General features: G+C 46.4%; 2 gene segments (V, D, J or C); both read right to left on the bottom strand.

Annotated features, from left to right (window-relative positions):
* LOC132023362 (probable non-functional immunoglobulin lambda variable 11-55) overlaps positions 1 to 22002 on the bottom strand; it is a 1024259-nt gene that overhangs the window by 131071 nt on the left and 871186 nt on the right.
* On the bottom strand, positions 19527 to 20123 carry LOC132023366 (immunoglobulin lambda variable 3-25-like). The segment is given in 2 exon segments: positions 19527 to 19876; positions 20024 to 20123. Coding segments are annotated over 2 exon segments (381 nt in total).

Genomic DNA, 22002 nt, shown 5'->3' with positions numbered 1-22002 from the left:
ATTGGGAATCTGCTAATTTGGACTTGGGTAAAATTGCATGTGATGCAAGTCACAATGTAGCTGAAAATTTTCCTTGTGTGCCCACAGAGGCAGACAGGAGAGTTCAACACCAAGGGTAACTCACTGAGACCCGTCTGCATTTGCATAATAAGTTAAACTCTTCAATGTTTTATGACATTAATTTGATGAAGAGTGTTTCTCACATGAGTAGAAATTTCCCCATTTCACAGTAGGTGAAGTGAGTACCCAGAGAGGCTAGTTTCTCAAGAAAACAGAGGACAATGAGGTGAGTCCAGGAGTGGAGCTCATGTGTGCTGGATTCAGACCCTGGTCAGAGCAGAGCCTGACCAAGGCGGGAGGGATGGGTGTGACTGCCCTGCTCTGGTTGTGAAGAGTGTGTCATGGGTCCTTCTGACTCCTCCTTCAGGGACTCAAACTAGGGGCACTGCTGGGTGTGTCATGATGACTGTGTCATGTAACACTCGTGTGTCTACAAAACAATCGGGGTAAGCAGGAACATAGGGATTTAGGAGATCCCCTAGCATACCCCAGGACTGTGATTACAGTCACCAATTCACCACAACCCAAAGCAGCAGGTCAGATAATGGACTTTTCTTCCAGAACGAAGGTTTGGTGGTTTTAACTGGTGAAGATCAGGACATGCTCAGGTATTTACTGAAGGAAGGGGAATATGGAGTGAGCAGTGAAGAAGGTAATTACAGACACCACACTGACTGCACTGTAGTTGCATAAATGAGCCAGATAAAAGTAGCATGTGTCTTCTTTATGTTGACATGAATATGTTTGGATATAAATTCATCATGTGTTTCTGTTTTGTCCTCATGTTTCATCCCATTATCATCTAACATAGAGTTGTTACCAATAGTGAATGCTATATCTCAATATTGAAGTTGTAGGATATCAAATCGTTGGGACAAAAAATAAAGATCATTAGGAGACAAAGATGTATTTTATATCATCTTGTGGGGAACGGGTGAGCATGTTTGTAATTATTTCCTGGAGAGTTTTATCATGTTAGGTGGAAACATGGCTGCCAACATTCTCTTTACTTGGTGTTTAGGTTAATGGGGAACTTGTAAGATTTCATGTGGATGAGGGGGGACTGTGTTGTCTTATTAAGTATCACTGTTGACAGTCTGAGCTGTGTTTCACAGAATTTTTGTCTGTCCATATGTCTGGGAAGGGTGGGGATAACTGGAGATTCCTGTGCAGATATGGGGTGGAAGTAAAGAAGGACCCATTGTTTGTCTCACCCCCGTGTTTGTGTTTCTTCTGGCCACTGTGTTGGCAGCAGCTTCTATCCCATCATCCCTCTTTCACCATCAAGATGGATGTGACTCTTCAACTATCTGTCAGAACTCAGAATACCTAGTGTGTCTGGATCTTCTTTCAGTGTACAAAAATACAAGGAACAATCTGATCTGTCTGGGGATTGGACAAGCACATTGATGATTACTTGAGAAACCCCAGCTTTGTGGGGACAATTTGGCCTCCTCACGTCTCTGAGGACCCTGTTGGAGATGACTGCCTTCCAGGACTGGGTTCCTGGAAGCAGACTCTGAGAAGGAAAAGTGCATGTGCAGGAAATCTGGAAGTATCTTTGGAGGTCAGACTGGGCAAAAGGAGAAGAGACCCACAGTGAGATATCAGGTGAGGTCTCCCTCTTATAAGGAGCTACAAATCTGACTTTTCAGGATATCTGGACCTGGCCAAGCTCGTGGGATCTTGGACTAAGGCCATCATTCATTTGAACCTCTCTGAAAAGAAGCTGAAACTTGGGGAGGTAGATTGTTGAAGGATAGCACTTCCCTGTGACGAGCTCCCTTGTAAGCCTTTAGGGCCTCCCACAGGGGTGGGTGGGTGAGTGATCTCAGAAGAGGGGATGTAGGTGACCTCACAGTGTCCACTGCCCTTGTGTGCTCCACTCAGAATCCCAGCTGCCATGGACCAGGTTTTCAGGAGCTCAGCTGAGCTGGGAATTTCTGGGTTCAAATCCTTGGCAATTGGGTAAAAGTATAGCCCAGGGACCACAATATGGAAATGAAAGTCTCTGTCTTTCCATCTACCCAGGCCCTCTGTCCCTGATTCGTACCTATACAGACAAGCGGGGCAGCCTAGTCTTGTCAGGCCCCAATTCACTCATGAACTTCCATGTACAGAGCCTGCCTGGAGGGTAGAGGGGAGGGAACCCTGGCCATCACATGTGTGGGTACATGGTCTCATCTGCTCACTGCTCTGCTTACAGGCCTCCTGGGGCTGGAGGAGAGTGTGACACAGACAGGGAAGGGGTTTGTGTCTCACTTCCTTGTCTGTGTCCCTGTGAGCATCAACACTGCTGTCCCACACCTGACAGTTGGAGTCAGGCTTGTCCTTGGTCTGGGCCCTACTCATCGTGTGTTCCCTGAACACACATTATATTTTAAAAAATGTTCAGTTACCCAACATATAGTACATCATTAGTTTTTGATGTAGTATTTAAGGATTTATTGTTTGTAACACCTGGTGCTCATAGCAACACATACCGTCCTTAGTACCCATCACCTTCTTACTCCCTCCCCCACCCCCATCCCTTCTTTAACTCTCAGTTTGATTCCTGGAGTCAAGAGTCTCTCATGGTTTGTCTTGCTCTCTGATTTCTCTATGTTCAGTTCTTCCTTCATTGCCCTATGGTTTTCAGTGCTGTTCCCTATGTTCTACATATGAGTGAATCCATATTATAGTAGTCTTTCTCTGCTTGACTTATTTCATTTAACATAATCCCTTCCAGTTCCACCCCTGTTGCTAGAAACGGTAGGTATTCATCCTTTCTGACATCGCAGTAATACTCCATTGTATATAGGAACCATACCATCTTTATCCATTTGTTGGTTGAAGGGAATCTTGGCTTTTTCCACAGTTTAAGTACTGTGGACATTGCTGCTATGTCTGGCACCCATTCAATCCTGGGCACTCTGCATATTCAAGACAGAGTCCCTATTGAACAGGTAACTCTGGCACTGCTCTGGTTAGGAAGAGACCTGTGAACCCAGTTTTGCCCTTCGGTGGGGTGGGGAGGGTAGAGGATCTCAAAGAACAGGACAAAGCTGAGGGACCTGGAATTCCAGCCCAGTTCAGGGTCAGTATGGAGTTTTCTCCTCAGATAATCACTCTGGGCACAGAGAGATGTATCAGTTGTGGTAAAAGGCAATTTCCAGGTAATAAGTCAGGGTTTCTTGGCCACTGCTGGACACAGAGAGTGGCCTCTAAGAGGAATCTAGTGGGGTGGGGACAGGGTTGACACAGATGGCTCCTTCTGTGTGTCTTTGATCTCCTTAATACTCCTGGGGGTGAGGCCCTCAAGGCAGTGGCAATTATTCCTCCCCTCCCCCATGACCCACCTAAAGCCACAGGGAGACCAGGGTCTACATGTGTCTCTGGATCTGTCTCCCTGTATTGTTGCACACGGATTATCTGTCACTGCTTTCCCTGACACTCCACAGATTGGCTGAGGAGGAACATGAGGGAGGAGTGTCCCTGACAGGGAAGGGAGGCTGGGGAGTGCAGGTCCCTGGTTCCTGGAGTAGAAGAGAGAAAAGAAGAAGCTGGCTGGTGCGAGGCAGCAGAAATCCCCTGCACTAGGTGAGGAAGGCTGCTCAGACTGAGAGGGGATGTGGGCCAACCTCAGCAAACATGTTCCAGGTCCTGAAGGAAACAACTTCTTGCTCTTAGTTCTTCCAGGTGAAGGACATTTTAATGATCATTTAACCTGAAAAAATCCCTGGAAATATTATTTCTGTCACAAAGAGACTCACCAATGTTTGTCATTCTAGTTCATCAAGTCAAGAAGTAATTTTTAGACAAAAGATTCCAATTATACTTTTCATAATTTGTGTGGGCAAAATAATTTTCTGACCTGTCTCTCCCCCCCAGGTAGGTGTCCCTCTGACACAAGGAAGGACAGAAATAGGGGAAGCTTCTGCTCTTCCTTCTTAATAAATTCCTTATCTCCTTTTTTGACCTCAAAGAATTGCTCTATAAATCAGTTTTAAAACCACAAGTCAAAGAATCAGGAAGACTAATTCCATTTATGTAAAAAAATCCATTCATGTGTTGGAGATGTTCTTTCCCTTCAGAGCTACAGGTGAGGCTCTAGTGCAGCTGTGGCCAAAACACAGGGTTACATGGTGGGAGTGAGTCCATGTGGGTCTGATGTCAGCTAAGGGTCAGATGTGCTTGGTGCAGGTGTCTTGGGGCAGTGGGAGGATACTGGTGCAAGCAGAAAGTCCCCAGGTGGGCCCAAAGGTTGTATCTGCACTTCCTCCACAATTTCTATGAGACTTAAGGAGGGATGTGCCTGGGGCAACAGGGGATTTTTCCCTTCTTCAGGATCCCAGAGGCAGCCCTTCATGATTCTCCTCCTGGGAATCAGAGGAGACTCAGAGCCCCTAGAGCCCACCTAGGCTGCCCATAGCCACAGAGAAGATGAATTTCCACAGAAATGAGCTGTCTGAGACAACTGTCTCCCTCCTGAGTGAACCGTGATTATACTTGGAGCCCATGTGATGTACAATAACATCCTTAATCTGTATTATCTACTGTATTATTTGACTACATCCCCATAGTCAGAAGCGCCCCCCAACTCTGTCATTGCTCAGTAGGGCAAACTCAGATGTGAGGACAGAGAACCTGTGGGAGTCTCCCCTCTTTCAGGGCCCAGGCCAGAACCAGGGAGGACACCTACTCTTAGGACTGACCAGCTGCTGCACAGAGGTCAGGGCAGGGGAGAGCGAGAACCAGGCTGTGGAGGACAGTTTGTGTCCCATCCTCCATCCTTCTGTGTCACCTAAGTCACTGCCAAGTACTCCCATTGCCACAGTCAGTGTCACAGCAATGGTCAGTCTAGTCTTGGCCCTCAGTCTGGTATTCCTCGGTGGAGTCATGTCCCCGTGTTGCATCCTCAGAATCAGGCCTCGATGGTCGCTTATATCTGTATATATACCAGCTGGGGGACCAGGCTTGGCTTCTGCTGATGCCAAGAGGCAGGTTCACATATGGACTCATCGCTAGAGCAGGGATCTTAGGCCTGGTCAGGGCCACTGACACGGAGGGAGTCAGCCTCAGGCTAGAGGAGGCATGGAGCCTGTGAGAGAGGAGAGGGAAGAGTTCTGGGGAAGACAAGAGGCAGAGTCAGGAATGAAAGACCCAGCCCTGAGGGGAGGGAGCAATGTGTACACAGGTGAGGGCAGGGCCCAACACCATGGACCCTGGGTGGGATGGAGGACAGAAAGCTGTGCCTCACACTGTGCCTGTCTGTGGGCATCTCATCTGTTTGGGGAAGAGCAGGGGAACAGGGGTGAACGTATGCAGATGTGTCTGGAAGATCAACACCATTGGTGGGGCTGCGAGATGTTCCACCTGCAGAAGCCTGGACCCCACCTGGAACTGTGCGGATGCCGATGCATCTTGGGGGGCACCCCCCACCTCAGGGACTGTGTGCTCACTGAGCTTCACAGTGTAAGGCTTCAGGCCACTATGGAAGATCTCACTTCTCTGTTTATTTCCCTAGGTCCTACTGTGTCACCTGGGACATGTGGCTTAACTGTCCTGTTCCTGTCAGTGGAGCTTGGTTCAGTTCCTAGCTCCTGTAGTGATGTGGAAAAAAACAGTCTAAGAACAGAGTTTGTCATAGAGGATAGAAGATGGTGGAAGAGTAGGGGACCCTTGTTTCGTCTAGTCCCTGGAGTTCAGCTAGATAGTTATCAAATCATTCTGAACATCTGCAGACTCAACAGAAGGAACTGTTGCAACTCTACAAAGTGTGACCACTTTTATGCAAGGTAGGAGTTGTGCAGAAGTCAATCAGAGGGGATATATGGGAAGATAAGCCATGGGGAGAGGGAGCCTCAGAAAACCTGTACCATAAGATGATAGAACAGAGTCTGCTCTGGTGAGGGACATCCCTGCCTGAGGAGCCTTCCAGTGGCAAGACAGGGCTGAATCCTAGGTGGACAGTGTGGTATCAGGAAACTGGAGTCACAGGAAACTGGAGTCACAGTCACTGAGAAGATCAGTGTGGTAGAGTTCCCACATATGGGAATGGGGAAATCAGTGGCAATCAGCAAGCCAGGAGTGGGTTTTCGGCTAGGTGTTACCATAAACCATGAACTGTGGCATGGTCAGGCAACCACTCTCTGACTAGAGGCCCCAAAAGCAGCCATGACAACTGCCACAACACTCCCTCCTTCACCTGGAGGAGCAGGCTGGTGAACACTAAAGTAATCTGCGGAGTTTGGTTCACACAGAAGTGACTGGCTCCTTTTCCCTGAGGATGAACTGAAGAGTGAGGACTGCCATCTTTGAGCTCCGGGACTGGAGACTGGGCCATTGTCATTTTCAGTCTCATCCTTTACTGAGGTGCAGAAAGGCTTCAGGAACAAAAAGCATGTAGAGCAGCTGAAGCAGCTTACATTGAGCCTGATCCCTGGCCAGGGGCAGTGCCACTCCACAGGGAAAAGACACCATAGTGAATCAGCCCAGTGGATCCCTCCCGCAGAAGACCAGCAGGAACATCAGGCTAACAACAAGCTTATGGATCACACAGAACTGAAAAATGCCTGTGGTAGGGGAAAATAATATATAGAATTTGAGGGTTTTTCCTCATGACTCTTGAGTCTTTCATTTAAATTACTTAATTTTTTCCTATTTATTCTCTTCAACAAGATTCTTATTTTATCAACTCATTGTTTTTAAGTATTTTTTAAATTTTCATTTTACATTTACTTTAGATAGATACATTTTTTCCCACTTTTGGCTTCCCCTCACTGTATTCAATTTTATTTTTGTATATATATATTTTTCGTCCCTTTCAATTTTGGGATCTAGTGTCTTTTAGAGTATATTCTTTTTTCCTACCCACCCCCTTCATTTTTTTGGTTACTGATCTCTTTGTGTTTGTTTAGTGTACATTTTGCTGGGGTCATAGTTGATGTTTTTGATTTTGTTCTCTTGTTCATGTATTCTCTGGACAAAGTGATGAGAAGGGGAATTTCACAACAAAAGAAAGAATCAGAAGTACTATTCTCTGGCATACATTTAATTAATATGGATATAAGTCAAACATCAGATGTAGAATTTAGAATAATGATTATAAGGATTCTAGCTGGGATTGAAAAAAAGCATAAAAGACACTAGAGAATTCCTTATGTAGAAATAAAATAGCTAAAAGCTAATCAGGCTGAAATAAAAAATGTTTTAACTGATTTGCAGTGGAAAATGGGGACTCTAACAACCAGAGTAAATGAGGCGGAAGAGAGTCAGTGACGTAGAAGATGAAATGATAGAACATAAGGAGGCTGAGGAAAAGAGGGAAGAACAACTAATGAGTCATGAGGGGAGGCCTCGAGGAATCAGCAATACCATAAAGTGGAAGACTATTACAATAATTGGGTCCCAGAGGAAGAAGAGAGTGGGAGAGAGGGACAGAAGTTGTCGTTGAGAAAATCATAGCTGGGAAGTACCCAAATCTGGGGAAGGAAACAGGTATTCGAGCTCCAGAGGCACAGAGGACCTCCCAAAATCAATAAAAATAGATCAACAGCCCAACCTGTAATAGTGAAGCTTGCAAATTTCAGAGATAAAGCAAAAATCCTGACAGCAGTTTGAGATGAAAGGTCCATAATCTATGAGACTAGAAACATTAGACTGGCAGTAGAACTATCCACAGAGCCCTGGCCGGCCAGGAAAGCATGGCAGGATATACTCAGGGTACTAAATGAGAAAAAATGCAGCCAAGAATACTCTATCCAGCAAGGTTGTCATTCAGAATGGAAGGAAAGATAAGGAGCTTCCAGGACAAACAGAAACTAAAAGAATTTATCATTATGAAACCAGTCCTGAAAGAAGTATTAAAGGGGATCCTGTAAGTGAAGAGAGAGCCCAAAAGTAACACAGACCAGAAAGGAACAGAGACAATATACAGGAACAGTGACTTTACAGGTAATACAATGGCACTAAGTTCATATCTTTCAATATTTACCCTGAATGTAAATGGGCTAAATGTGTCAATCAAAAGTCATTAGATATCAGATTTGATAAAAAAAAGAATCATCCATATGCTGTGTAAATGAGACTGATTTTAGAACCAAAGACAATTCCAGATTGAAAGTGAGGCAGCGGAGAAACATCATGCTAATGGACATCAAAGAAAGCTGGAGTAGCAATCCTCCTATTAGACAAATTTGATTTCAAACCAAAGACTGTAGCAAGGGATAAAGAGGGACACTGTATCATCCTTAAAGTGTCTATCTAACAGGAAGATCTAACAATTATAAATATTTTTTCTCCTAACATGGGAATTGTCAATTATATAAACCAGTTAATGACCAACTTAAAGAAACACACTGATAATAATATAACAATAGTAGGGGACTTTAACTGCTCACTCACAGAAATGGGCAGATCATCTAAACAGAAGATCAACAAGGGAAAAAGGGCTTTCAATGACATACTGGACCAGATGGACTTCACAGATATATACAGAGAATTCCATCCTAAAGCAACATAATACACATTCTTCTCAAGGGCATATGGAACTTTCTCCAGAAAAGATCACATTTTGGGTCACAAATCAGGCCCAACTAGCACCTAAGCATTGGGATTATTCCCTGTATTTTTTTAGACCACAGTGTTTTGAACATTGAACTCAGTAACTAGAGGAAATTTGGGAGGAGCTCACATACATGGAGATTAAAGAGCATCCTATGAAAGAATGAATGGGTCAACCAGGAGATTAAAGAATTATTAAAAAAATTTATGGAAGCAAATGAAAATGAAAACACAACAGCTCAAAACCTTTGAATTGCAGCAAAGATGGTCCCAAGAGGGACGTACATAATTATACAAGATAATCATATGGAAGTAGAAAATTCACAAATACACAGGTATATTTTTACCTAATGGATCTGGAGAGAGAACAGCAAATAAAGCCTATAGGAAGGAGCAGATGAGCAATAATAAAGATTAGACTAGAAATCAATGAAAGAGAAACTAAAAGAACAGTAGAACAGATCAAGGAAACTAGAAACTGGTTCTCTGAAGAATTGAGCAGATCAATATACTCCTAGGCAGACTTACCAAAAAGGAAAGAGAAAGGACCCAAATAAATAAAATCATGAACAAAAGAGGAGAGATCATGAACAACACCAAGGAAATACAGTTTTAAGAACATATTATGAGCACATATATGCCACAAATTAGGCAATCTGGAAGAAATGAATACATTCCTAGAAACATAAACTACTAAAATGGAAAGAGGAAGAAATAGAAAATCTGACTGTACCCATAACCAAGCAGTAAATTGAAGCAGTAACCAATAATCTCCCAACACACAAGAGTCTAGGGCCAGATGGCTTCCCAAGGGAATTCTACCAAATATTTAAGGAAGAATTACTACCTACTCTTCTGAAGCTGTTTCAAAACATAGAAATGGAAGGGAAACTTCCAAACTTGTTCTATGAGGCCTGCATTGCCTTGAACTGAAAATAAACAAGGAGAATTACCGACCAACATGAATTATACAGACCAATATGCCTGATGAATCTGGATGTCAAGTTTTCACCAATATACTAGCCATTAGGATGGAACAGTGCATTAAAAGGATTCTTCACCATGACCAGGTAGGATTTATTCCTGTGATGCAAGGGTGGTTCTACATTTGCAAATCAATAAAGGTGATACACTACATTAAAAAACAGAAAGGACAAGAACTGTAGGATCCTCTCAATTGATGCAGAAAAAGCATTTGACAAAGTATAGTATCCTTTCTTGGTTATAACTCTCCACTGTGTAGGGATAGAGAGAACATACCTCAATATCATCAAAATAATATAGAAAAAACCCACCATGAATATCGTTCTCTATGGGGAAAACCACTGCTTTCTCCCTAAGTTCAGGAAGGTGACAGGGGTGTCAATTCTCAGCACTATTGTTCAAAATAGTAATAGAAGTCCTAGCTTCAGCAATCAGACAACAAAAAGAAACAAACCATTCAAAGTGGCAAAGAGGTTAAATTCTCACTCTTTACAGATGATATGATACTTTATGTGGAGAACCCAAAGACTCCACTCCAAAATTGCTAGAACTCATTCAGCAGTTCAAAAATATGCCAGGATATACCGTGAATCACAGAAATCAGTTGCATATTTATACACGAACAATGAGACAGAAGAAAGGGAAATTAAGGAATCAATCCTATTTATAGTAGTACCAAAAATCACAAGATACCTAGGAATAAGCCCAACCAAAAAGTTAAGGGATCCATACTCTAAAAACTACAGGACACTTATGGAAGAAACTGGGAAAAGACACAATGAAATGCAAAAACATTCCACGTTACTGGGTGGGAAGAATACATTTTCTTGGTCTATGCTATCGACAGCAATCTACACATTCAATGAAGTCCCTGACAAAATACCATTGAAATTTTTCACAGAGCTGGAACAAGTAATCCTAGCATTTGTATAGAACTAGAAAAGATCCAGAATAGCCAGTGGGAATGTTGAAAATGAAAACCAAAGCTTGTGACATCACAATTCTGGACTTCAAGCCCTATTACAAAGATGTAATCAACCAGACAGTTTGTACTGGCACAAAAACAGACACGTAGATCAGTGGAATAGAATAGAGAGCCCCAGAGATGTGGGAGACACCTCAGTGTCCACTGTACCTGTCTGTTCCACTGCGGTAGAAGAGTCTCCAGCCATGTCCCCAGGGCTTCAGGAGCTCAGCTGAGCCTGGACCTGTTGGCTCTAATACTGTTCAGTTGGGAGGGTATTAGCCCATGACCACACATGGAAATGATGATGTGCTTCTTCTTCATCATGGAAATGATGATGTGTGATGAAAATCTCCCTGTGTCTTTTTTCTACCCAGTCCCTCTGTCTGTAGATGACACCCAGGCCCAGAGAAGCAGGCAATCTAGTGCCGTCAGCTGTAAATGCTCTCCTGACCGTCCTGTGCAGAGCTGCCTCGAGAGCTGGATGGGGAGAGGGGTATGGGGACCTCAGATGAGAGGACCTGGGCCAGAAGTGCTCCCTGCTCTGTGCGCAGGTCTCCTGAGGCTGTCGGAGCGTGCCACACAGATGGGGAAGGGGTTTGTGTTTCACTTCCCCATCTGTCTGTGTCACTGTGAGCAACAGTACTGCTGTCCCACACCTGACAGTAATAGTCAGCCTCGTCCTCGGCCCGGACCCCGCTGATGGTCAGGGTAGCCGTGTTCCCCGAGTTGGTGCCTGAGAACCGGTCAGGGATCCCTGAGGGCCGGCTGCTATCATCGTAGATAATCATCACAGGGGCCAGACCCGACTTCTGCTGGTACCACTGAACAGTTTTTCTTCCAATGTTGTTTCCCCCACAGGTCATCCTGACTGTCTGTCCCAGGTTCACTGACATCGTGGGAGGCTGGGTCAGCACATAGGAGGCCATGGATCCTGCAAGAGAGAAGATGAGAGTTGGGGTTCCAGCCAGGGTATCATCCGCTATATATGCCACCTGTCTGGCTTGAGCTCTCTCAATTCCTTAGGCCATTTCCACCCTGCTGTCATCTTAGTTCCTGGGCCTACCTGTCTGGAAGATTGAGCCTTTGAACAAATGAAAATCACCCACCCTATTTCTTTGGGCAGGAGCAGCCCTTTGTCTAAAAAGGGGCCAGGGAGCACAGTGGGGGTTTATCACCAGCCTGTCATCCCACAGCAGGGTCTTGATCATCCTGTCTCCCTCCCACCCCCCACTGACAATCCACTTCTGAGCTCAGAATCAGGGCCAGGAGTGTTCCAGAGCCCGGGGCTGGGATGGGTGTGAACCTGGCCTTAGCACCTGTCCAGTGAGCCAGGAATCCGAGGAGGAGAGGGGTCCAGGCCATGGTGCAGGTCCCTCAATTTTTCTCTCTAAGGCTCAGGCTGGGCAGGGTTCCTCCCAGGCCTCTCTTATCCCTTTGCTAGAGACAGCTGCTGGTTATGCAAATGAGCCAGAGCTCTGGGTTTGTGGTTTTAGAAATGGGCTCAGCTCCAAGAGACAGAGATTCGAGGGGAAGCCCCTCAGGACCCGCCTTGAACCCAGGGGATTTTATTTCACCCTGTGTCCCTATAGTCTGGAGTCCAAAATCTATGCCTCTCCATGTCCTGACCTGTCTTCTGGGCAGGCATGCTCACTGCAGAGCTGTGAGGTGGAGTCTGTCTGCATTTTCTGAACCCATCATAGAATGTTTCCTCTGTAGGTCCTAGAGGATCATACATCAGTGTGTGTCCTACTCTTGGTTTATATTGTGAACATCAGAGCAGGAACAAAATCCCTCCCTTGCCAGGTGCACATGGAGTTTTAGGGAACCATTGATGTTGCTGTAGGAGTCTGTGCCAATGGAGAGCTCCTGCGGCAGGTCATAGATGCTGTGCCTCAGTAACCCCAGGGTGCCCTCCCTGCCAGGGACAGACACAGTGCTTGAGCAATGATTGACAGTGACTGAGTGTAGCGGGAATGGGGTGGGGTGGAGTGTCATGAAGTCCTGGACGTGTGCTAGAGCCCAAGACAAATTTCAGGGTAGTGATGAGAGACGCCAAGTCAGAATTTTACATCAGAGCAAAGGTGATAGTGTAGTAAACCTATACCTTTAGCTTCTGGTCTTGGGTCCTGGTGACCAATCCTCCCAGTTGGAATCCCTGAGGCTTGGCCAGGGATTCCGCCCCCTAGTGGCGGATCCACGCTGGCAGCTGGAAGTGCAGGAAACTCCTTTGTCCATGTGGAGATTCATGACCCAGTGGTCACACCCTGATTCCCCTGAACCATGCACTGCTGGCCCCAGGAGAGGATTTGCTCTTCTCTTTGGGACCCCTAAAAGCAGGCACTAGGTGTCATATTTCCCATGAAAATAGGAAGAGGTTCATATGAAGAGAAGGTAGGACCCATTTGAAGTCTCAGGGTTCATCTTTCTGTGTTGGTGGTGGTGGTCGTGGGTGTGGTTTGGGGGCCGAACACCAGGAGACACAGCAATAATGGACTGTCTCACTTGATATGGCTGTTGAGCATCAAGTAGTGTGATGATGCCTCCAACCTTGAAGAGAGAAACAAGAGGACAGTCACCCAAGTAACATTTATTCAGATCCAGCTTGGTCTTCCATAAGTTCCACCCTAGAAATCAGTGTAAATAAGGCATAAGTATTTCTTGGGTTCCTGCCTTGGGCAGCGCAGCACTGGGGACATAGTTGCTTTGGTGAGACAGCACACCATCACCAACCCCGTCTACCTTCATCTTGTCTTCTGTAATCATTGAGAAGACCCACTACTGCTATTCTTAGGTATGTCTAGGTCTGCAGTGACCCTGTGTCCCAGAGCTATCCCATCAATGTGTCATTCTGCTGGGAATCTTTCTGGGGACTTTTGTCTATGAATGAAAGAGACTAGATTTATGCGGGGCTCTTTCTCCTGTCTCATAGTTGTCCTAGCTAGAGCTACAGCAGCCATCCCGAAGTCTGTTGTCAACAAGGTAAAGCAAAGCCTCCATAGTAGTGGTGGTGGGAGAGAGAGTGAGAGGATTTGGTATCTCACAGAACTGGTAGTACCTGGAGAACCACCATTGCAGACTTACTTCTGTCTGCAGGAAAATAGATGCTTGAATGTTCATGCCTCTGATTGAGATGGGCATGTATTTCATTAAAATTTCCTGACCATTTGGGATAAAAACTCATACAAAACAATCAATTAATTAAATAATAGGAGAACCTGGACAGTGTTGGTTGATGTGCAGAGAATGAAGTGATATCAGACAAAATGATGGGCTGGTCGTGTGTGCGGAGAGGCTGGAGGAGGCTTCTCTGCAGAGAGACTGTGGGGCTGCTGCCAGGATGGAGAGAAGGAACAAGAACTGAAGTGTGTTTGGAGTCAGTCCTACGGAAAGAGTCTGCTTTGTCTGAGGATGCAGGGACAGTGAGGAACTAAGGTGTCTGTGAGTTCCAAGGTGATATTTTCCCATATGTTCAAATCTGAGTGACGGGTGTGATGTGTTAGAATTCCCTGTTGTATGTTTCCAGGGAAGGTGAGTCACAAGAGTAGCCCCATGTGAACCTCCCTGAAAACTGAGTGGGACGCTGGAGCTGTTTGTAGCTGACAGTCACTGTGGCTTCTGTGTGGTACACCTGTGTGTGTGTGTTTCCACATGACATCCAATTCCTGTCACACACTCCTTTCTATCATATACTGATACACATACATATTTATGAAGATACTTGTGAGTGCTTGTGCGCGTATATACAAATTGTGTCTGCTGTGTATATGTTGGAGATGTATGTGTACATATGTTGGAGATATGTACATATATACCCCTATGTATGGTATAAACACATACATTTTCTAGAGATTCTGATCTCTGGATTGGGTGCCAAAGTTGTAGTTTTGGGGGTCTTTGCATTTTTAGGAGACATGCAGTTCCTTATTATCACCAATGATAAGGTATATGTTGTTACCATAATGAACAACAGGACCAAGTTAGAAATCAGACTCATTTGACAGAACACACTGATATCAGTGAATGGCAGTGTTCATAGAACTGAAATATATGGGCAGCTTACCAATTTTTTGTGCATCTCTATTGTTATAATGTTCCAAATGACACATGCTTTGGCTTGTTACTGAATCTTTTTTTAAAATTTTTATTTTATTTTCAGCATAAAGTATTCATTATTTTTGCACCACACCCAGTGCTCCATGCAATCCGTTCCCTCTCTAATACCCACCACCTGGTACCCCAACCTCTCACCCCCCGCCCCTTCAAAACCCTCAGATTGTTTTTCAGAGTCCATAGTCTCTCATGGTTCACCTCCCCTTCCAATTTCCCCCAATTCCCTTCTCCTCTCTAAACTCCCCATGTCCTCCATGCTATTTGTTATTCTCCACAAATAAGTGAAACCATATGATAATTGACAATCTCTGCTTGACTTATTTCACTCAGCATAATCTCTTCCAGTCCCATCCATGTTGCTAGAAAAGTTGGGTATTCACCCTTTCTGATGGAGGCATAATACTCCATAGTGTATATGGACCACATCTTCCTTATCCATTCGTCCATTGAATCTTAACAGAGACTGTATGCCCCTTATTAGCCACTAAGTTACTATGTGATCAAGCTGCCTGCATGAACTGAGTGTTTTCAGATCAACCATGCCAGGGAATTGTACAGTCACAGCAGCTCTCCATCATCCAACAAAAGAGTAAGATTTGAGATCAGACTTCCCCATGTCCTGAAGGCATAGGCCAGTTGCATGAGGAAAAGGCCTGATGGCCAGGACCCCAACCTATACTGCATTGTCTCTGCTCTGTCTGGAACAATTATGACCCAGTGGGGACAATCCTATGAACAGCTGATCCAGAGAAAAACCATGGTTGGTTTAAGAGGTTCTTGTGTGATGTGCATCCAGCTCTGCTAGTTAACAATAGTAGTCCTGCAGTCCTCATCTCGGACACCCCTGCAGAATATGGAAAGTTTTTAAATAAGGCAACATTTGAGTAGAGTGCCTTTTTATTCACCTGGACAGAAAGAAGGACAGAGTGGCTTGTTTCTAACCTATGTCCTCTGACTCAGTTTGACTGGATGGTTAGAGAATTGGAAGAAACACAAAAAGGAAAGTGGTGAAAGATGTTTGAGGAAGAGACATAGGAGTAGACCCCACCCCCAAATGAACATAGAGCTATTTGTGTTCCATGAAAATGCCCACAAGAGTGTGTCCTCAGAGGGAAATGGTGTTCATCATCAGGTGGGTAATGTGACATTCAGCAGACAGTGGTGGGCCTTCTTGTCCATCCACTGTTGAACTTGTCCAGGGGCCCTATATTAAAGTGGCTACGCTGCACCTTGGTAGGTTATTAATAGGATAACCCTTAAGTTTGTTTACTCATAAGGCTGATATAGATATGGCCACTTCAGTGGGACCTATCTGCCAAGATCGAGACCAACCTAGAGTTTCCAGAATGAGACCTTTCCCTGGGAAGTCAGCCAGGAGCCTCATGGAAGATGAATGACATTAGACCTCTTCCATCATGGAAGGGATTGCTCTGTCCTTAGTGGAATAGACATTTACTCTGGACAGGAACTTGCTTTCTTTTCCTGAAGTGTTTCTTCCCAAACTGTAACCCTTGGACTTACTAAATGCCTCATCCAGTGTAGCTTTTGTCCAAGGCTCACATTTCACATCAGAAAAAGGCTGCAGTGTGCTGATGCCCATGGAATTTTCTCGTTCTACCATGTCCCCCACCGTTTGAATCAACTGGCTTGAATGATGGACTTACGGCCTCTATTACATTTGTTTACTGTCCAGTCACATGCAGCATCTTATGAGACTGTGGCAAGATATGTCAGGAGATGATATTTGCACTAAATATGTGCCCTCTATTTGATGGTATTTCTCCCAATAGCCAGAATTCATGGGTCCAGGAATGAAGAGGTAGAATTGGGAATGTCCATATTCACTGATATTCGAGTGACCCACTATAAAATTTTCACTCCTTGTACCAAGACTGTACTTTGCTGCCCTTGAGGTCTTAGTTCCAAATAAGAATTGCTTCACCCAGAAACAACACAATTCTTCTATTTAACGAAATGGTGAGACTTCCTGTTGTCACGTTGAGCTTGTCTTGTCTCCATGGACATCTCTTGCCCTTCCAGCCTGATCTTTCATCCCCAAAAACTACCCTAGGCAAGAAACCACGACAGCCTCATCCCGCCTGCTGCATAGGCACCCCTGATCCACATGGCACAGAGGCTGCCTGGAGGACTGTGTTGGGAGAGAGGCCTGGGAATCTCAGACCTGGAGCCCTGGACCAGACCTCTGTGCTTTATCCTTAGTCCTCCAGGGACTGAAGGAGAGTCTGACACAGATAGGAAAGGGGTTTGTGTCTCACAACCCTGTCTGGCTCTGTCACTGTGAGCATTGCTGTTGTCCCACACCTGACAGTAATAATCAGCCTTGTCCTTGGCCCTGGTCCTGCTGGGGTTTAGGGTGGCCGTGTCTTCCTAGTTGGAGTCTTAGCATCAGGGAATCCCTGAGGGAGGCTTGTTATTGTCATATATGACCGGCCAGGGTCCTGTCCTGGCTTCTGCTGATACCACTGCACACAGAAGATTTCTATACTGTCTCTCTGATGTGTGATCATGGCCATCTGGACCAGGGTCAGTGAGCACAGGGCAGCTGGGTCAGCACCAGGGAGGCTGTTCAGGAGCCTGGCCAAGGGGCTGAGCTAGGTGGGCTCCTGTGGAGCTACAGACAACACCTGATTCAGGGAAAGGTGGTCCTGTGGCCTCACCATCTACCCTTCCTGCTTCATGTCCCCTCTGTGTCCCCCAACTGAACTCTGGTCCTATTCTCAGCATGTCATCAGAATGGAAAACTCTTTCATTCTGTCACTTGTTCATCACAGTACATGTGGGAATTTACTGTCACACAATCACCTGCCATTAGAGATTCATCATGACTTCTAGTTTGTTTCCACATGGGCTGGGTATCTGTATGACTCCCCTCATCCCACAGGAGTTCAGCAACTTACATCTCAACACTTTGATTCCTTTCATTTTTTTCTTCCACGTCTCACATAGATTTGTGTGAAGTGCCAGAAACCATCCCTGACTGAGGAACTCACTTTAAGCTCTGTGTGTCTGTGAGGGTCCCCCGGGTCATGACTGCACACAGTGTGATCTCTGGTGACTGGATAGTCAGTGGTTCCTCCTGGGAACTGGATTCTGTCACTGAATCAAGGAAAGCACAGGGACCAGAGATGTGGCCTGAGACCGTGGGAGTCACTTCACTCTGGAAACAGTCTCACAAGGAGACTACAGATTCTCCTTCCAGGAACCACTAGCTCCGAGCGCTCCACCTCTTGTTCAGGAGACGCTCAAGGCAGATGCAGCCCCAGGTCTGAGTCCGCCTGGAGGTGGCGCAGAAGAGGCAGAAGGTGAGGAGTCAGGGCGTCTCTGGATGTGCCCAGCACAGAAGAGTCAGTTCCCTGGGAACTTAGGTGGAGAATGAGGAGAGTGTAATTTCTATGTGAGGTACTGCCGGTGTCAGGACTCCTGTCAGTGTCTAACAATGTGTATCTGACCCTCAGGATAAGGTCCCTGCAGCCTGAGGAGATAAGGATGGTTCATCCTGGCAGCCTCTGACCACCCCTGCTGATCCCCAGACTGGTGTGCCTCTAAGACTCCCTCTGGGCAGTCCCAGCCTTTGTCCTGCTCCTCCTGATGTAGCTCTGCTGCCCCCTGCTGGTGGAGAAGGACTCAGACCAGGAGCTTCCCTCCTGCATGTCTCCCCAGAGCACCTGTCACCTGAATAGGAGTGTGGACAAGGTTATTCAGGTCCCACGGGCAGCTGCCCCTACTGCCCTGCCTAGACCAGCACAGAAGGTCACATACACTGTGCAGGAGACAGCACAGGTGGGATTCCTTCCACTTGTCCATGGGTTGATATGCCCTAGCCTGTCCTACTGGCCGTTGCAACATGTTGGATGCAGGATGAAGTGTAGTGAGGTTTTTTTTTTTTTTTTTTAAAGATTTTATTTATTTATTTGACAGACAGAGATCACAAGTATAGAGGCAGGCAGAGAGAGAGAGAGAGGAGGAAGCAGGCTCCCCGCAGAGGGGAGAACCCGATTTGGGGCTCAATCCCAGGACCCTGGGATCATGACCTGAGCCAAATGCAGAGGCTTAACCCACTGAGCCCCCCCCCCAGGACCCCAAGTGTAGTGTATTTTGAAAGGGTCACAGTCCAGGAAACCTTTGCGAGATCCCATTGGCATCCCTTTCTCTCCATTTAAGAATCAAGTCTGATGCTGCCTGCATCCCAGTGAGTGTCGCTGGGTCACAGTGCAACAGGTGATCTTTCTAGCACTAACCTTCACATGTGCACCTCTCTTTATTGGCCTATTTCTGTCATCTCTGCCACTGCTGTTTCTATTACAACCCATAGCACTAGCTGTTTGGGGGAGGATGGTTTGTAAATAAGCCTCTTAGGTGATTTGGATGAAACAGGGAAGTTGGGAATCTGACCAGGATGTGCAACTTCATGTCATACACATCACCCTTTTGCTAAGCCCCTTTCCTCATATTTCTGCAGAAGATGAACAAGAGACTCCCAGCCCAGCACCCACTCACTGAGACCCCACAATCTTTGTTTCATTCATAAGACTCTGTCAATATTTGTACATCAGTGAATTTGGAAACCAAGTGTTTCTAACATCAGTATAATTTTCTGCATTTCATATCACATAAAGTTGAGGTCCAAGGAGACTAGGTTCCCAGGAGATCAGAGGAAAGTGGGGGTGAGTACAGGATGGAGCCCAGGTGTGCTGGATTCAGATCCCGGGCTCCTTGCTGTAGAGTTTGTGCAGGACTGGGAGAAAGGAGACAGACTGGGGACCACAGATTTGGGGACCTCGAACAGACCTGTTCACTCCTCTGTGCACAGGCCTCCTGGGGCTGGAGGAGAAGGTGATGCAGTCAGGGAAGGGGTTTATGTTTCACTTCCCCATGTGCTTGTGTCACTGTGAACATTACCATAGCTGTCATAGGACTGACAGTAATAGTCAGCCTTGTCCTCGGCCTGTGCGCTGCTGATGGTGAGGGTGGCTGTGTTCCCTGACTTGGAGCCAGAGAATCGCTCTGGGATCCCAGAGGGCCGCTGACTATCCAAATAAATCACCTTCAGAAGGGCTTGCCTTGGCTTTTGTTGGTACCATTGTACATAACCATAGTCCAGTTCCTCTCCAGTGCAGGAGATTGTAGCTGTCTGTCCCAGGGCCACTGAAACAAAGGGTGGCTGAGTCACCTCACTGGAGACCACGGAGCCTGAAAAGACAGAAGAGGAGAAGTTGCAATGAGGTCGGGGCTCATCCCATCATCCCAACACTGAGGCTGTGCTGTGCCTGAGCTCAGGGTTTGTGGCAGGCTCAGCTCAGGTCCTGTGGGGCTGAGAGTGTGGACAGGGGAGAGCACCCGTGCAGAGAGTGAGGACAAGGAGTGAAAGAGGGGTCCAGGCCATGGTGGATGTGCCCAGAGCTCTGTCTTCTGAAAACCACAGCTGGGCCAGCCTCCCTGGCCTCTCTTATTTCTTTCCAGGCCTTTTGTTCTGTGGTTGTTAGTAATTATGCAAATTTCCTCCTCTCTGGGACTCAAACTACTTGTGAGCTCAGACCAGGTGACTGAGGAGGAAGAAACGATCCCATGGCTTCCTCCAACAGCTCTCAGGTCAGGAAATGAACATTGGTCTCCAAATCTGGTATCATAGTCATATTCCTGTAGTTTAAACACAACCAGTGTCCCTACCCATTCTGCCTGAGGGATGTCCAGGGCTGGCCCAGGGCCTTCCAGAATCCTGGCCATGGGGCTGGCCTGGTCCCTCTGAGAAACGCAGAGAACACTTGATTCAGGGAGAGGTGGTCCTATGACCTCATTACCTCCTTCCCTGGTTTCTTGTTCCCTCTGCATCCCCCAGAGATTCTGTGGTCCCATCCTTGTCATGACAACAAAATAGGAAACTCTCTCATTTTGAGATTCTTTCATCATTTTGTAAGTAGGTGCTTACTTGTTAAACAACCATCTGCTGTTGGAGATTCATTAGGATTTCTAGTCTATTTACACATGGTGCTGTTGTCTCTATGCAGCCCCCATCCCAGAGCAGACCAGCAATTGGTATAATCAACCATTTCATTCCTTTTAATTTTTTCGTTAATGTTTCATGCAAACCTGAGAAACAACTTCAAGGTTTGTGATCTTGTGAGGATCCACAGAATCACATGCTCCCATATGCTGTGAGTTCGAAGGCCTGAACCATGGTCCCTGCAGCCATGAGAATAATGTTACTCTGGAGACAGTTTCAGAAGGAGGCTGCGGATGCTCCTTCCAGGGACCAGGGTCCTGAGTGCTCTGCCTCCTGCCCCCCGAGATGCTCTTGAACAAAGGAGCTGCAGCCCCAGGACTGACTTGGGGTGGAGGTGGGGAAGGAGAGACAGAGTGTGAGTCATCGGGTGTCTCTGGATGTGCCCAGCAGAAGGGAGTCAGTCCCTGGGGACACTGGTGGACAGAGAGGGGACCTGAATTTCCCAGGTGAGTTGCTTTCTGTGTCAAGACTCCCACCAGTCTCCTTGGTGATACTGTGTGTGTTTGACCTCAGAACATGGTCCTTGCAGCCTGAGGGGATAGGATGGATCATCCTGACAGTCTCTGAGGACTGAACCTTAGACAACCTGCTGACCTCCAGGCCTGGTGTCCCTGTGAGGCTCCCCCTGGGCAGCCCCAGCCTCTGACCTGGGGCTCCTGATGCAGCTCTGCTGCCCCCTGGTGGTGGAGGAGGAGTCAGACCAGGAGCTTCCATCCTGCAGGTGACCCCAGAGCACCTGCTGCCTGAGAAGGGGTGTGAACCAGGGTTTTAAGGCTTTCACAGGAAGTTGCCCTACCTGTACCCTGCCCAGCACAGAAGGTCACATACAAGGTGCAGGAGGCGGGTCTGGTGTGATTCCTGCACTGGTCACAGGGTTGAAATGCTCTGGCTTAGCCTGCAGTCTTGTTTCAGAAAGGAGAGTGCAAAGTACAGTGCAAGTGCATTTGAAAAGGGTCATTGTCCAGACAAACGTGTGTGATGACCCACAGCCATTAGATTTCTGTGTATTTGGGAATCAGGACTAATACTTCCTAAATCTCTATCCATGTAGCGGGGTCATCAGAACAACAGGTGATACCTCTGGTGCTAAATTCAGTTGAACAGGCAAACCTTTAATTTTATTGCTATTACTGCTGTTTTTACCTCTTTTCCCTTATTCCAGTCTGCATCTCCTGGAATTTGGTGCGGGAGGCTTTGTAAACTAGCCTAGTATCTGGTTTTGTGAAAATGGGATCCTGCTCATTCATACCTGGACCTAACTGCACATGAAGAAGGTTACAGTGTAGTGGAAAAGCTGAAGACTTTTCCTTGGATT

Source organism: Mustela nigripes, chromosome 8 (genome assembly GCF_022355385.1).
Source record: "Mustela nigripes isolate SB6536 chromosome 8, MUSNIG.SB6536, whole genome shotgun sequence".
Classification (NCBI taxonomy): Eukaryota; Metazoa; Chordata; class Mammalia; order Carnivora; family Mustelidae; genus Mustela; species Mustela nigripes.
The sequence above is the reverse complement of the archived record's forward strand: the minus strand, read 5'-3'. Positions and strand labels throughout refer to the sequence as shown.